The following is a 17,417-nucleotide window of genomic DNA, read 5'->3' on the forward strand; positions in this document are numbered from 1 at the left end:
TCCCTGATATCACTGTACTTCAGTCCAAAGTGACAAACTGGCACAATGTGATTTTACCAGGCAGGACATGCTCCTGGATCAACATCCCACATCGCATTCCAGGACCAACACTGCAATCAACCAATCACAGCCCTCCGACATCATCAATGTGCTGCTCCTGTGCTTCTTTCAAAATTCCTTTGTGCTTCTTCAGAACTAATAGTTTTTCCACATTAAAGTTAGTACAATAAACAAAATCAGACTATAGTGGACTATAGTTATATAATAAATAATCTAATAATAAAAAGTGGAAAACTTAAATGTTAGTTTGACTGTAACATATGCCACATTACTGTCAACTGATATTTTTGTAAAGTGTTAGTAAAAGGTAATCAAAAAGTCACATTGTATAGGACTACTGAACATCCTTTAAAAGGCATTGAATTCATTGATCTAAAACTAATGTCTTAATTGGTGTTTAAATGTCTTAAATCAGTCTTTCAAAAGTTCAAAAATTCTCAGAGATAGGAAGTAACATTTTATGAATCTTTTATTTTCTGATATTGCATTATAAAATTTAAAAATAATTGGTAACTTCTATTTTCTTTAAATATTTTACCAAATGCCTCTCACCTTACCGTCACACAGATCAGGACAGAAACAACAACACTCATATTTTGTGTCTGGTCAGGATGCCCAGAGCAGAGGATCCTCTGTCTCCTAGCTAGCTATCACTGTATTTGACGACATGGGGAAGTGCAAATAGAGTGCTCCAGGGATGATCTTTTTCTGTAGGCCTATGTGGAAGTCAGCAGTGCCTTGGTTTCCTCATCAAAAAGCCTTTGGGGTTTTTCTATTGGACTTTGGATTATTGCAGAAAATAAGCTCTGAGGCAAACAAACATCTATGATACTAACACTTTTTTTTCTCTGCAATCTTAACAAATGAAGGCCTCTTTCATGATTTTTGAAGCCTAAATGCAATCACCAGAAGTAAAAAGCTTAGGCTTGTGTTAACCCCAGACCTTATATCAGGCATCTAACCAAAAACCCATTCAAAAAAACACACTGACTTCAAGAGAAAACAGGGAGTCCTAACATGCTTACTCATTAAGGACTCATTCCTAGCAACACCTGTGAGAGGTCCTGGTTTACACCTCACATCGAGAGGTCTCATGGGTTTGAATCTGCTGGACAGCTGGAGCCTTTCTGTGTGAAGCATGTTCTGTGTATATGCTTCCTCAAGGTGTATCAGTTTGCTCCCACAGTCTTAATACAAGCAGGGTAGGTGAATTGTAAACTCTGAATTAGGAGTGTGAATGGTTGTGACAGAATAGTGAGCTGTGCAAGTGTACCCTGCATCACCCAAAGCTTGCTGAGATAGTTTCCAGCTCTGTCCTGCTCAAGATGACAGCTGGATATATACATAGCGAGGTTAATATATCACTGAGCACACATACAACACGGTGGTAGAGAAAGAAATCATTGTATTATTAGTCACATAGCCTTAAGACCTTCATGACATGCCTGAGTTGAATATTCACATTAGTTAAATTCATCAAAATACAAAAATAGCATTTATACAATAAAGAAACTAAAACTGTACAACGTGTGTTGTTTGATGGTACATAATGAGTGTAAGCTGTGCAATGACTCTAAAATACTGCTAAAATACTTACACACTAATTATTCTCCCAAAACATGTTGATTGTCCTTATTTAAAACTACATTTATCACAAAGAAAAATCTCATCCACAACAAAAATAATTTGACTAATAAAAAAGATATGATTTTTCATAAAGTGATGGACATGGACATCTATGAATGATCATATAAAAATATATTTTTAAAAAAGAAAAAAACATCTAGTGTCAAGACATGAACTTATCTGCTAGGTGCACCAGTAGGCAATTTGTCATAGCAATTACTCATTATTAAACAAATCCCTCTGTTCATAAAACCCTTACAGAAACTCATTGGGTAATGGTCCAATCTCACTGACCGCATAAGCATGAAATTGTAAATTAAGTAGAAAATTGTTATGGAAGATCAGAGACATCCACATTGTTTGGCAACTATGCTACTAGCCCACTTGGGCTACTTTCTGAATGAAGCATTCAGTCCTATCAGTCATTTTGCCCACAATAATTACCTTCAAACTGATGGGCATGATAGTGTCTGAGAATGTCATCTCATTAATGGCTACAAACATTTCAATGCCCATCTGCAGTTACAGTGCAGTGTCACTGATTTAAAGGACTAGTACAAAATGTTGGGAAATGTGCTTTATTTATGCTAGTTCAATGTTCAGATGGATATTAATCTCATGTTAAGACTTGTACATGAGATTGATATCCATGGAGTCAAAGTACAGACTTGGTCAGGATGTGGTTAGCCTAGCTTAGCATTAAGACTAGAAGCAGCTAGTCTGACTCACTTATTAACAGGTTATATCTCATTTGTTTAACCTAAAGATGAACTGAAATGTAAAAAATGTATTTTAGTAAGTCTTTTCATCCCAGTGAGGCTGCCATGTTTGGTACCATCATGTCTGTACAGAGACCAAAGCCAACAACTGTGTTTACTGAGTTCATCTGGCACCCTGGGCTGTAGATTTTGCTGGAAAGGGGGCCAAAAAATGCTCCAAAGTTACGAAAAACTTTGGCGAGGGAAAAAGGAACACTGCCATTTTTCAAAATTATTTCTGCATATTGGGGTCCCTAAACAGTCTTGCCATTATATAAATTGTAGGTGAAAGATTGTAAAGTTCTGCACACAATTTATTTCATTAAAGTAGCATCTTTTCAGTCATGATTTCATCGTATGAAGTAACAAGTTTGCGGTAATTTCTTCAGGCAATGTTTGATTTTACTTTTCTTTAATTATTTATTGGAGGGCATTTTTTTGGCAAAAAAATAAATACAAAATACATGTGGATATATGATTAATTGGATTATAAGGAAGCTGGAAGTATAAAATTTTGCATAGTGATTTGACATCCCCTGGTCTATGGACCGAATCACCATGAAATTGCATTAAAAACAACAGTCACTTCTGGGTAAACAACTGGCAAGTGATTTCAAATATGGAGATAGGCAAAATCGGCAAACTTAATACCAGCTGTGACAACAATGCGACAGCTACAATTTTCACCTCATGAGTTTGTGTGTGTGTGTGTGTGTGTGTCATCATGGCAAAATGATCTTGGCTGGAGAGATCCCATTACAAGATGGTCTCTAGTTTATTTTTGTTGCCTTTTTTAGCCATAATTGTCATGTTTAAAGACAAAGCGGCCTGTCTATCTGTATTTTATATACTGTGTTGCTATGCTAGCATCTTTGATAAACAAAATCTGCCAGCATGAAAGCTATGCAATGTACTGCTGTGGACAGGGGCTGCAGCAAAATGTATTTTAGCCACGTCAAGCTGGAATGACCATCGTTAAACAGAGGGGGTGGCTTACAACACTTCTTATCCCCCACCTACAATGCAGTCTTGGGATCCCTCCCCAGACAACTTCACACCTATTCACCCCTGGTCCCACCTGCCCTTAATGACTCACATGGTGGCCAGGTGGGTCAACAACTCACACTGTGACCTTAACGACTCTGAAAATAAGAGCTCACGTGACCCCTACGACTCTGCAAGGGTTCCCACCCACACAGGATTTATAGCCTGCAACTTCGTACTAGTCATTTAGAACTGAAGAAGCTTCTTGGATGAGAGGCGAAACATCTTCAAGAAACGCAAGCAAGTCCAGTTGCCTACGATATTAGCACTTAGGTATTTTAGCCACCTAAAAAAAATCTGAATTCGTTTAAGTGTATGCTGTATTTGGAATATTTTCTTCACTTTACCTTACACACTAACAGATGGAGGCAGTGGTAAACCAGCAACTGCAGTGTTCTGCAAAGTAAAATTAGTGTTTTTGTCAATCTGGTGGCTTAGAGTTCCACGTCGGATAGGGCTGTCTGATGGCAAAGTATTGGGGATGAAAACATTCTAAATATAGCAAACACTTAAACTGATATTGATCTTTTTTCTAGGTGGCTAAAAACGAACCAACTGAAGCAACATTTGCTCAGCACCATTTCATTTTATGCATGTGACGCGGGGCTTTTCTACTCAGAAAACATTTCAAACAAACACTGTGATTCAGTCTATAGCAAGAGATACAGCACAGAAGTATGAGGTGAATGGATAAACTGTTGTTCCTCAAGAAATAGTTCCACTACGTAACTGCCTAAAACCACTAAATTTCATTTTTACATACTCTTAGTGCACAGGTAAAACAAACAATATACACTGTAAATAACACAGTTTTAGTCTTATTTTTTACTTTGGGCAGAACCTGGCTCGCCATTTTCCCCTACTTCCAGACTTTATGCTGAGCTAGGCTAACCATGCCCTGACTCAAGCTCCACATTTAACAGACAGACATGACATCCAAATCCATCTTTTCATCTTACTCTGGGAAAGTGAATATGCGTATTTCTGAAAATGTTGAACTGTTTCTTTAAGAGCAGCAGAAATAAAAATAATACCAAGGGGGTGCACACATGAAATTCCACACCAAATCAACACCTTAACATGGTCACATGGAAGTCATTCGCTTGCTGTCATTTTCTACTCGTCCTCTTTCATAAGGCATGATTGGATATTTATTCAGTGTGAATGTAAAGTGAAAATCTTTATTTTCCCTACAACATGCACAACTATCCATTACTGCCTTTACAACGTGTGCAAAACAGTACCTGTAAATCCAGGCTGTTAGACTTTCTACATCAAAATGTTTTGGGATAGCCACGAAAACTGGAGGTGGAGAAAGACATTCTTCTTGCTGCAACTTGAGACAAGTTTTTCCAAAATGTAGGCTCTGCTCACTATAGTCTTTTCAAGGCCTGTGGGTAGTACTTGAGGAAGATCCTGCGGGCAATCTCGTATGTGTCTCCCTGAGGCTTGGTCGGGTATCTTCGGCCGTTGTAAATGAATCCCTTTTCTATCTGGAAAACTGCCTGATTGAAGGTGTCCTGCTTGAATGGTCGTCCGCTGTCAAGACACTCTACCAGGGTGTGAACGAAAAGGCCCCATCGCTGGGCATAGTAGTCCTCCATGAGGCCTCCCCACTCTTTGCTGGCATAGTCCAGGATCTCACCACTGGGACCCCATAGAGTGAGCTGGTTTCGGGCGTTCATGTCATAGAGCTGTGCCTCCTTCTCATCTATGGCTAAGGATCGGGCCTGCTCCAGCCATGTCCCCAACAGGAAGTTGGGATCGCTACTCAGCAAACAATTGAGCTCAGGCAAGAGGTCATAGACCAGCACTCCGCCTGCAGTCAGCAGCTCTGGCAGCTTTTGATTCTTGTAGGCATCTGCAATATCCTGGTAAAAGGAAGTTGTCAGGACTTGTAGGACCTGCCGAGTCACATCCACTAGATCATACCTATAGGTCTCCTTGGACATGAGAGATGGAGCTGCCTCAATAATCAGTTTCCAGGCTTCGTACAAATCAGCCGGGTCATACCAAAGGTCAGTATTCATGTGAAAGGAAGGCCGACGCACCAATGGGCTGTGGTTGTGGTTCCGGTAATGTGGCACAGTGCAGTTGTAGATGCTGGCGAACAGGAGCCTCCATGCAGCAGTCAGATTCTCTTGTGTGCTGCCATAGCGGCGTACTGCATATAGTGATGCCCATTTGGACAAGTTGACCGGCTCCTTGCGCCAAGCCAGCTCGCTCATCAACTCGTACATTACAGGATTCTGCTCAATGCCCTCAGGTGTTATGCCTATGCCCACCATGGTGGAGTTTGGGAAATGTAAGGCTTTAAAAGGCCCTGAATTGATGCTCTCCACCGTGCCAAAGAATCCACTGTTGCCCCCAAAGTTGTGCAGCATGCACCAGATGAAGGGCTGTCCATAGAACGACTCTGTGTAGGAGAAAATTGGCTCGGTCTCTGCAAACAGGTCTAGCACGATCATTCTTCCGGCGGGCACTCCATGTAGTAGTGCCTGGATCTGGGCAGGCTTCCAGAACACTGCGTCACTGAAGAATAGCCAGCCTTGCATCAGCCAAATTGCCTGAGGGTCAACTAGGGAGAAAAATGAGATTTGGATGAGAAACAAGAAGGGGATAGTTCTCGAACGTGGCGGAAAATCAGCAGGGAGATCGAGGAGGGCTGTCTGTGCAAGAGAAGTGGACAACATGTCACACACAGGTCATCTAACTAGGGCAATTATTGTACTTGTTACCCAAAATATCAGAAAGGAACCGTCAGATTTCAAATTTGCAATGTGAAAGAGACACTCACCTGCGGTCATTGAGGCGAAGACAGAGCGACTGACTGCAGACAGGTAGGTGGGGTCAGAGGAAGGTGGGGTCATCTCATTGAAGGCATCAGTGTTGTAGATGTGATCTGTACCAAACTGCTTCACCACCTGGGCCAGATAGAGGGAACCAATCTGAAGGAAAAGTGGGTCACGAGGGTCTAAGACATAGGAGCATGAGAAGCTGCAGTTGAAGTGAGACCAGGGCCCTAGTCTGGTTACATTGGCTCCTGGATACAACCTGAAATATAAAAACATTTCAGTCAATCAAAGGGTGTGACTGAAAAATTCACTGTCAGGGTTCCCACACCTACTTAAACTTCAGATTCAAGGACTTTTCAAAGGCTTTCCATGCCCAATTCCCTCACATTCAAGGACCCAACATGGCATCATTTGAGACACGGATTAAGGTTAATTACTGTTACAACACTGAGAAGTTTTATAATGAGAACTCGCAGGCTTTACAGAAGCTCCCAGACAATAATTAAAAAGAGAGAGAGGCTTGAATGTGTGAACACTTCTCAATAGTGCTGTGTTACAGTGATGGCAGGCTATGTGGTCTCTTGCTTTCTTTAATACAGCACAGCAAAACAATATATTGTGTAAGTTGAGTAAAATTTCTATTCTTGTACAAAATGTATAAATTCAAGCACTTACAATGACTCATGTCAATTTATGGTTTTGAAAACTTTAAAGACTTTATACTTTTCCTTTAAATTCACTAACTTTCAAGTATTTCAAGGACCAATGGGAACCCTGTACTTTACTGTCCCAAGCCATATCTTCACCTACTGGTTTTCTCAATAGAATCAGGGACCTGAGACACAGTAGTAAACTGAAAGTACAGACCCTGAGAGCAACCTGAGTTGGAGAGAAATGTCTGTTTGAGTGTCTGGGTGTTTCTCAAAGTCAAGGAAGGATTCTCAAATGGCTGAATTTGAAGGACGCTACATCATAGACCCCCTCTGAAGGACTGTTCCAATGTCAAGGATTTCTCTGAAAGAAGGACTCAGTCCTTCGAAGGATGCATGTGTGGATCGTCCACGGGTATAAAATCCCCACAATGCTTTGCACACGATTTGCTGGAAGTGAAGGCGGGGCCTCTTCAATGAAATCTGCTCCAGCGGAGCTCAGCAGGACTTAGATAAATATGTCATTTATTTGGATTAATGTCTCCAGGAGTTTTTACCATACAAGCATGAAAAAAATATTGACAGAAACCTCATAATTTACACTTTCCAATGCGTCCACCGCTAAATAACGAGATTTTTTTTTAAATAACGTGATTTAGATCAAATATAAAAGGTTTTAAATTAATCATCCACAGCAGAGATGAAGCGCTAAATGTCCATCTCCCCTCCTCCTCCCACTATACTATAACAACATGATAACTGCTCTTATTCTGTCAACTTCAGGTGGTGTATTTTTAGGGGAAATAGTGGTGAGAACAGCCACAGTAAAGATGTTGGAATATCTTGCAGGTCAAAGATAACATTACCCGGCGGTATAATGTACAATCGGCATGGTCAGCTGTTTCAGAGCAGCGCGGCTCATCATATCAGATCCGCTATTGATATTATTGTAGCAGAGTGTGTGGTGATACACAAAGAAAATATAGAACACTTTGAAATGACAGAGTGATTATGTGTGTGAGTCTGTGCATAAACCGTTAATGATAATTTCGAACTTTTTTCAGCTGTTGTCTTTACTTCATTACTCCACTTACTCTTAAATATGATCCAGAAATATATTCTCCCTAAAAGTCACGTGATTCTGACAATACTGATACATTTGTTTAAAACTGTACAACAACATTAGAGAGTGCCAAAATTATTACAGTACCCTGAAACCCTCTAAGTCTGCTGAGGGTTAATGATGTACAAATAGGGACACTTGTTAGCCTGTTCCAATGTGTGTTAACTGAATGCTGGGAAGGACTCTTGCCTTGCCTCTGCAGGATCCTTCCTTGGGAGGACCCGTCCTCCTAAGGAAGGATCCTTGACTTTGACAGACACCCTCTATTGGAGCCCCAACTTCTTTATATATAGATATTCTTAGACAGTTCCTTAACTTATTCAAATTCCCTGACCATTCCAATGGACATATCTTTTCTAGGATGTCTAGATCTACTATTACTGTCATCTGAGTCCACCCAAATGCATAGACTTGATTGGCTGTCTATAAGCCAATCACAGTGCTCAATGTCATGTAACTGGGCTGTAACACAGTGCCCCAGGAATGATGGAGTGTTCCAAATCGCATACTTTTTTATTTTTATTCTCTAGTAGATACTGCAACTGCCCTTAAAAAGTATGTATGGTTGCATGCAGTATGTACGCTATAAGGACATACTACCTCCTCCTAACGGTACGCCCTGAAATTTGACCCTCTTACTCATATATCTGTTAGTTAGTTGACTCAAATATGACTAAAACTAATAAGCATTTTCATCTAAGACTAAATCTAAAATAGCTTTCAAAATTAACAGTGTCGTACTGCAAAATCCAGATTGTAGTAAAATATTCTGGTATTTTTGGTGTACTGCATTTGACACAGTATGTATTGGGAAATACCAAATCTTTTTCTGGCATACTACATAGAATGGTAGTATGGGCCTTGGAACGCACAGTGAGTCCTAAAACCCAAAAATGAGTTAGCATTTTTCCACTCCTGGTTCCTGCGTCTCAAAGTCAATGGGTTTTCTGAAAATGTTTTGGTTTGACACGGAGTACACCGCTCAAAAAAATGGAAGGAAACACTTAACGGTCACAGTATAACACCAAGTCAGTTAAACTTCATGGATATCAATCTGTCCATTTAGGAAGCACAAGTGGTTGTGAATCAGTTTTTCCTGCTTTGGTGTAAAAGAAAGTGACAACAGGTGCAATGGAGAGGCAAAAGCAAGACAACACCTAAAAGAGTATGGTTTTACATGTGGTGTCCACAGACAGTTGCTCTCTCCCTGTCCTTCCTGACTGATTCTGCTCTAGTTTTGTGTTCTGCTAGTGTCCTTGTCAGTACTGGTAGCATGAGGAGGTACCTGCAGCCCAATCAGATTGCACAGGTAGTCCAGCTCCTCCAGGATGGCACATCCATACGTGCAGTCACAAGACGGTTTGCTGTATCTCTCAGCACAGTCTCAAGATCATGGAGGAGATTCCAAGAGACCAGCTCTTACATGAGGAGGGCTGGACAGGGCTCTAGAAGGGCATCAACCCAGCAGCAGGACTAGTATCTGCTCCTTTGTGTGAGGAGAAAAAGGACGAGCACTGCCAGAGCCCTACAAAATGACCTCCAGCAGGCTACTGGTGTGCATGATTCTGACCAAATTGTCAGAAACAGACTCAATGAGGGTGGCATGAGTGTCAAATGTCCTCTAGTTGGACCTGTGCTACCAGCCCAGCACCATGCAATTCACTACCAGAATTGGCAGGTCTGCCATTAGCACCCAGTTCTCTTCTCAAATGAGAGCAGGTTCCTACTGAGCACATGTGACAGGCATGAAAGACTCTGGAGAGATCTGGAGACTCTGTGGTAAATGTTCCTCTGCTTGTATTATCATACATCATCCAGCATGACCAGTTTGACAGTGGGTCAGTGATAGTCTGGGGAGGCATATCCTTGGAGGGTTGCACAGACCTCCATGTCATAGCCAACAGTATCCTGACTGTTGTTAGGTACCGGGATGAAATCCTCAGAGCGACTGTCAGACCTTACGCTGGTGCAGTGGGCTCTGGGTTCCTCGTGGTGCAGGACAATGCCCAGCCTCATGTGGCCAGAGTGTGTGGGCAGCTCCTGGATTATGAAGGCACTGATGACATTGACTAGCCCTCTCGTTCCCCTGACCTCAATCTTTATGTAATGTGTGCATCTGTCACCGCCAAGTACCGCCACAGACTGTCCAGGAGCTCACTGATGCCCTGATCCAAGTCTGGGAGGAGATCCCCAGGACACCATCTGCCAACTCATCAAGAGCATGCCCAGACATTGTTGGGAGTGCATACAGGCATGCTAAGGCCACTGAGTCACATTATGAGTTGCTGTGATAAAATTCACACAAGTCAGATCAGCCTGTGATTTCAATTGTTTTACTTACTGATTTTCGGTGTGATTTTGAAACCAGCCCTCAGTGGGTTGATGATTTTGGTTTCCACTGATCGTTATTACGACATTTTGTTCTCAAAGGAATGTACATCAGTAAAGATTTTCAACTTGAATAGTTCATTCATCAAGATCTGATGTGTGATTTAAGTGTTCCCTTAAATTTTTTTTGAGCAATGTACATTTTTGAGCTCACAGTGGTCAACTATCTCATACTCAAAAGATAACTTAGCCTGGCTGATTAACACAGACCTATCGGTATCAGCATAAATGACAGTTGATAAGTAACAATATATATCAGTAGAGAATTGTCAGAGATATATTTGACATTAGAGGAAGTGATTCCAACAGATAGTTTGTCCTCCACAGAGCGCTGACAAGTTTATTTACTGCACTGTAAAAAGTCCCACTCACAACATACCTTGGACACAATATATCATAACCAGATTAAGGGAATTATTATTACAAATGATTGCTTATGTTAATTTTTTTTAATGTTCCAAGCCAATTCTAGGGTTTGGTGTCGGAGCCAATTAGATCAGTATCAACTAAAATAGATCTGATCAAAATCTGATCCCATATATTTTACTGTATTCTGCTGTGTTCTATATGCCTCCGCTTGCTAGTGTTGCAGCCCTGCTTTCCCTTACCATAACCTTAAGTGGGAGTATTTCATTGCATATCCAGGTGAAAATTAGAGGTTGAATATATAAACATTTGTATGGGGATAAAACATTCAGGTAACGTTAGCAGCAGCTCATTATTTTGACAGCGGCACTCTTTGCTTTCACCAGTAAAATGACAAATGTCGCTGGCGGCAGGTCATATCAGCTGTCATTTATTAACATTAAAATGTTAAACAAGCAGGAGTCACCTGAGGATTCCTTTGGGAATGTTCCCAGAAAAGGCTGGCATCACAGGAATCATGCCAAAGGATCTCATTCGCTCCAAGATTTTAAACTGCAAAAAGGAAGGAAATGTCATGTGAGAGGATTCATTCCGAGGCAGCTGGTCAGATAAAATTCATCAGCAAACATTTTAAATATACACATGATTTCATCTACAAAAACAGATGGTCGTTATAAAGGATAAATGGTCAGTTTATGACAACTTGGGCCTTATTTTGGCCATGGGTTGGAAATGAACCCCCAGATCAGTCAGACTTATTTAAAATAGAAAACAAAGGCAACAGTAAAACTACGAATGCAACTGAGTGTGGTCACAGTTAACAGACCCACTTCCAGCTTCAGCTTTGAGCTACTGTACTAATGCTGTGTTCACACTTAGAGCAACATAGCTATAGGTTACAATTCATATTCAATGGAAGCTGCTGACATAAAGCTACAAACTGATGCTCGACACTTGTCCCTGCTGGTGTGTGTGATGTACTGCAAATAAAAACTGAGCTGGCCTTAACTTTTTTCAGCGCCCTATGATGCCGTAATGTGTCAACCAATCATAACCCCTTTTACACTTGCGCGAATGTTAAGCAATTTCGCCGGCAAGCTGAGAGCGTTTAGCCACACAGAGCCGGATTGGCGAGTTGATCCGAGGTGCCCAATTTTCCTCCTCTTAGGGTAGTCATATTGGTGGAACCCTTTTAGTTTAAACAACGTGAGGGGCTGTTGATGACCTGTGGGAGGAGCTGTTGATGATGCGGCACGTGCGAGCCACTGACGGTGGATAAATAGGAAACAGCTGATAGCAGAAATTAGCGAGCAGCTAGTAGCAAGAGGGAAATTGATACTGTAAAGATGAGCAACTGGGGAGACAAGGAATTGCATGTCCTCCTTGTCCTCGCAAACGAAGAGGCCATTAATCGTCAGATGACAGGAACGGTGAGGAACGGGCCAACTTATGAGAGAATCGCCGAAGGACTGACTAGCCACGGCTTCCCTCCCACATCACTGTTTACGTCACATGCTGAGCTACACGTTTTGTTACTTGCTCAAGCCCCCCTTGTCCTGAAAATGGCGCATCCTGTATAAACAAAAGCAGGTTGGCGGCATTTTGCCGCACTCCCCGATTTTGTTTTTATACTGCCAATGCTGAAAAAAGACTGATTGGGCTTTCCTGCAAATTTGCACAACTCCTATCTAAAAAGGGCTATATATTGCTTGTGTCTAGCTGCAGTGCTGTTTGATTTAGATAAGTTAACAGATGCTTTGCTAACTTTCTGTGACTTATGGTGCACCTGGAGATGTTGAAATGAAGCACAGACATTGATCAACAGCATAGATATTTTTTTGGCCAAATACAAACTTTAGATGACGTTCAGTCCAGTTGCTTTATGGTAAGTAGCAGACACACACAAGCCTGTGACAACGTAACTATGGTACTGAGTGCTTGAGAAACACTTCAATGCGTAACTTGACAATAATGTAGCTGGTGACACTGTTGCGTTGTTGCAGCAGTAGCTCAGTCCATAGGGACTTGGCTTGGGAAACAGAGGGTTGTCAGTTCAAGTCCCTGTCTGGACCAAATATGAAGCATGGACTAGTGGCTGGAGAGGTGCCAGTTCACCTCCTGGGCACTGCCGAGGTGCCCTTGAGCAACCGCTCAGGGCGCCTGTCCATGGAAGCCCCCTCACTCTGACATCTCTCTCTACTTTGTGCACGTATAGGTCCTGTTTGTGCATGTGTGTGTATTTCGGACCTGTGTGTTAATGACGACAGAGTGAAAAAATTTAATTTCCCCTCAAGGGTATTAATAAATAAAGTATATAAAATTAAATTAAAAGTGTGGACACAGCCTAAGTGTGGACGTGTAAACATGTCAATGAAACACGTTTTCCTGTGCAATGAGAAATATGAGCAATATTCAGATGTGTTCACTTTCAATATTGACGTAAAATATAAGGGTTTAGAATCAACTTGGGGGTTTTGGTGTCACTATGGCCTCACTTGCACCAAGTAGTCAAGTTCAGTTCAGTTTAGTTCAGCTCTTCACACATTAGAACGGTTATTTTTGCATTGACATTGTCAAAGTTGGGGATGGAACCCATACAACTGCTCAATGCCGACCCATCACACTGGCCCGATACTAAAAGGTGGAGCTAGAAACACTACAGTCCATTGATTGGTCTCGAGAGAACAGTCACTCTTGCCCAATAAGGACTCAGTACACAACCCCACAATTTTTAAAGATATCGTCATTTACGCCAGAGACTCTAAATTGTCCAGCATGTTCTTTTTTGTTCTGAAAATGTCACAGCCCCATTTGGTGGACGATCAACAAGGTGCAGAAATTCCTCTGCATCACCCTGATGAGGAAATACACCAAGAGCTGGATGGAGCAGTGACACAGCAATAACTGTCTGGTAACAACTCCACCTGGATTTAAGAATACTGTCTGCAGTGGAAACATCACACTGATCTCGGGTTTGGTTACATGTCTGTACAGATTATGTATGGTTCTAAGGGTACTACACCGGAAGTGTTTGGTTGAAATGTGGCATACTTAACTCTGTTTCAAGATCTCAGCCATTACTTTTGCAAATACAATGTTATTAAAACCTAAACTGTTCAAACTGAAGCCACTATATCTAGAATAGCAATGTGATTATAGTATCTTTAATTTTTTTTCTGGTGGTCAAAGTTTCTGTTTATTGTAAAATAAGACAACCCAGTTTAAAACAACTATGCAGTCTATGTGAACATTTATTCTCAGTCTCAGTGTTGGATACTACCACTCGGTGGTGCCAAAGTCAAAAATGTCCTAATTCTAGACATAGTGGCTTCCAACTGTTGACAAGCATGGAGGCTTCAGTACTTGGAGATAGAGCTGGTTCACATGCCAGGACTGTGGCAGGGGCCCACCGAACTTGAAAATGTTTCCCATACGGTTCCAGGCAAGAAAGGCCGGGCCAGAGAAGAACTCTTCAATCTCCGACTGGTTTAACCCAAGAGCTCGGTAAACCTAAAGGTACACAACAAGTTGATAAGTTAATGTTCACATGCTGCTGCACATATCAAGCTATGTATCATGTATCTGCCTCTAATAGATTATCATTGCAAAGGTCAAATTGAGCATTCAGAGGTTTCTCTTTCTTCTCTTGACATATGACTCTGTGTCCTCCCATCTGTTGGTATCTTTTCCCCTTCCATGTTATCTTCATCTTCATCTTCTAACCGCTTCATCCTCTTGAGGGTCGCGGGGGGGCTGGAGCCTAACCCAGCTGACATCGGGCGAGAGGCAGGGTACACCCTGGACAGGTCGCCAGACTATCGCAGGGCTGACACATAGAGACAAACAACCATTCACACTCACATTCACACCTACGGACAATTTAGAGTTATCAATTAACCTAGTCCCCAATCTGCATGTCTTTGGACTGTGGGAGGAAGCCGGAGTGCCCGGAGAGAACCCACGCTGACACAGAAGGGCTCCCACACCCGGGATCGAACCGGCAACCCTCTTGCTGTGAGGCGACAGTGCTAACCACCACACCACCGTGCCGCCCCCATGTTATCTTATTTTGCTTATTGCTCTGGGAATAATGCAAAACTAAAGTATGTAGCTTTTTGTACTCAACTCATAATTCGATGTTAGCTCTTTCCTGATAAATTTGATTCGCTTAGAAGCACAGACGTATTTGTTGCTCTATCTGTCTGTTGAGCCAATAATGGATGACAGTACATGGATACCACAGGCTGTTTTAACAGCGTTCCTTTGGTTTAATGTAGCTTTTGCGAGAAATAACACCACTTTCAGCCTACAGGTTTGCTCTTACCTCTTGCCACAGGGCTTCTTGGCCGGTGAAAGCCAGCGGCAGATTGATTCCATTGAGTGCCATCCAGTCGATCTCTCTCTCCCATCTTGGCCAGTCCCACCACACAGAGGAATAGCTAAAAGTACAGACGTTCTGGTAATACCGGAATCTAGATACAAAGACACAAATATTATTTACAATAAAAGTTATGAGTCTTAAAATGACATGTTCAAATGATATTAAAAACTAGTTATTCAAAAAGGAAAAGTTAATGATCCTAAAATCCAACCCATCAAACTAAAAAAAAATAAATCAAGCTACAAGTCAACTAAGAGAAACGAAATAACAAAATATCATGCTTTGTTAGCATTAAGCTAAAAAAAATTGTGCCCCTTATGTATAACTATGTACAAAGTTTGAGTCAGGCAGCAAAGCATCTATATCTCTGGTTGATATTTCAACAATCACAAAAGTCATTAAACAACACCTGCTGCAGTTTTGAGGGTCTCTCTGGAAAGCTTAGATTATTATGGATTCAAAATAACTGCATGAGCTAAGTTATTTTCAACCCATTTCACTGTTTATGATTTGATCTCCAACCTAATGCACACAAATAAAGTAGTCTAAGTTGCTTCAAGTATATGACACATCATCAAAATCAGGTTTTACTATCCAGTGCATTTATCAAAAATAATGATTTTATCCATAATTTGACATGTTATTGAAATGCATGTATTTCTTTTCTTGCTTTGTATAAAGTAACAAGTGGTATGTAGGGTTGCAACAGTATACCAGTTTCAAGGTATACCGTGATGTTGAAATTGAAGATTATTGTACCGTGTGCATTTGCTTATCTACAGTATTAAAAAAAAAAGATGCAACTGGACAGAAAATCTCAACTTTATTTTAGGTATTATCAAAAGGGAGACTTTTTAGACATACTTCCATTGAAAAATGGTTTACTGATAGTAATAATTGACCTATGGCTAAGTCCCGCCCTCAGACGCGATGAGCCAATCACAGTACGTATAGCCATTCCCATACACTCGGGACATTCTTTGCCTGGACGTTCATTGAAATGCATTACAAAAAGTCAGTTTTGTTCGGTTTTCATGAGCTTTTTCTGAGATTTGAAGTTTAAAAATGGTCCAACGGTGTGCATGGGGTACATGCAACTCTGACACAAGGTATCCTGAGAGGCTGGGCGACCAGGTGTATTTTTTACCCTTTCTTAAACCACATCTCAACCGAGAAAAGTGTCTCCTTTGGATAAAGTTGTGCGGTAACGTTAGACCACAACATCAACTCAACGTGAATAAGATTAACAATGATGTCTACATCTGTTCTAAGGTAAGTCAACATTGTGTTTGAGGCAACATATTGTCACTTTGCTGGAAAGAAATATAAAGTTATCTTTAACATCTCTAGTTAACGTTAGCTAAAGTTAGCCTAACGTTAGCTCCTAGCTGCGTTGTTCATCATGTCACCTTGTTTGCTGGCAGTTCATTAGCCTATTTTGTTCTAGTTTTGTACTTTGGTGATCGTACACCTAGCTATTGTCCAAAGGGCTCTAGTTAAACTAACGTTAACTCTGGAGCTTAGCTTCATTAACTTAGCTGTAATCGCAGAGATAACAAAGGTTGGCAAACATTATGCTGAATGATTCAGTGTAAATACTGTAGCACCAAACTAACGGAGAGACACTCTCGGTAAAGATGGTAAAAAGGCCGTTATCCTTTTCGCATATTCTGAGCCAAAAACCTTAACTTCAGTGGCACTTTAACTTGTTGTCTTTGATGGCGACAGCAACGAGATGCGGTTCACAAGCGTACACTGGGACCTGTAAATTTTGGCTTGTAATTTAAGCTTTTCATCGACCTTCTCAACAATAAAATGATGAATATATCCCTCCAATGCGTAGTTTAGGCCCTTTTGGTTACTGCTCAATGACATCTGATTGTTATGTCCCCAAAAATCATCAATTGCCTCCTGCGAAATGCTGTGGACTGTGACACCTGCCATAGCGCCTGTCACTGAATGTTGATAGTTTGTCCAAGTGAGTGGAGGGGGAAGTGGCTTAGCCCCAGGTCAATTCTGTAATACCATGATATTTTCTGACATGGTTATTGTACCTAAAAAATGTTGCAACACAGTGGTATTGTCCCTTGTGACTATCATCTTTATTTTGATAAAGTCACGATTTGGGAACAGGTTTTAATGGTTAGAGCATTCGCCATTAGACCTGAAATAATCAGTCAATAAAGCAATTAGTTAACTGAAAATTACCTGGCAACTACTCCGATA

At 41.2% G+C, this 17,417-nt stretch overlaps 1 protein-coding gene across 1 annotated transcript in view; it reads right to left on the bottom strand.

Moving 5' to 3' along the window:
• Nucleotides 1-1,448: 1,448 nt before the first annotated feature.
• Nucleotides 1,449-17,417, bottom strand: part of naglu (N-acetylglucosaminidase, alpha) — a 29,653-nt gene continuing 13,684 nt past the window's right edge. The window contains exons 2-6 of the mRNA XM_033610758.2: nt 15,135-15,282; nt 14,174-14,320; nt 11,277-11,362; nt 6,286-6,542; nt 1,449-6,066 (exon numbers count right to left, since the gene is read on the bottom strand). Of these exons, the coding sequence (XP_033466649.2) occupies nt 4,862-6,066; nt 6,286-6,542; nt 11,277-11,362; nt 14,174-14,320; nt 15,135-15,282 (1,843 nt within the window). The 3' untranslated portion in view covers nt 1,449-4,861. The remainder of the gene's footprint in view (nt 6,067-6,285; nt 6,543-11,276; nt 11,363-14,173; nt 14,321-15,134; nt 15,283-17,417) is intronic.

The sequence above is a fragment of the Epinephelus lanceolatus genome, chromosome 21 (genome assembly GCF_041903045.1).
Source record: "Epinephelus lanceolatus isolate andai-2023 chromosome 21, ASM4190304v1, whole genome shotgun sequence".
NCBI classification, from domain to species: Eukaryota; Metazoa; Chordata; class Actinopteri; order Perciformes; family Serranidae; genus Epinephelus; species Epinephelus lanceolatus.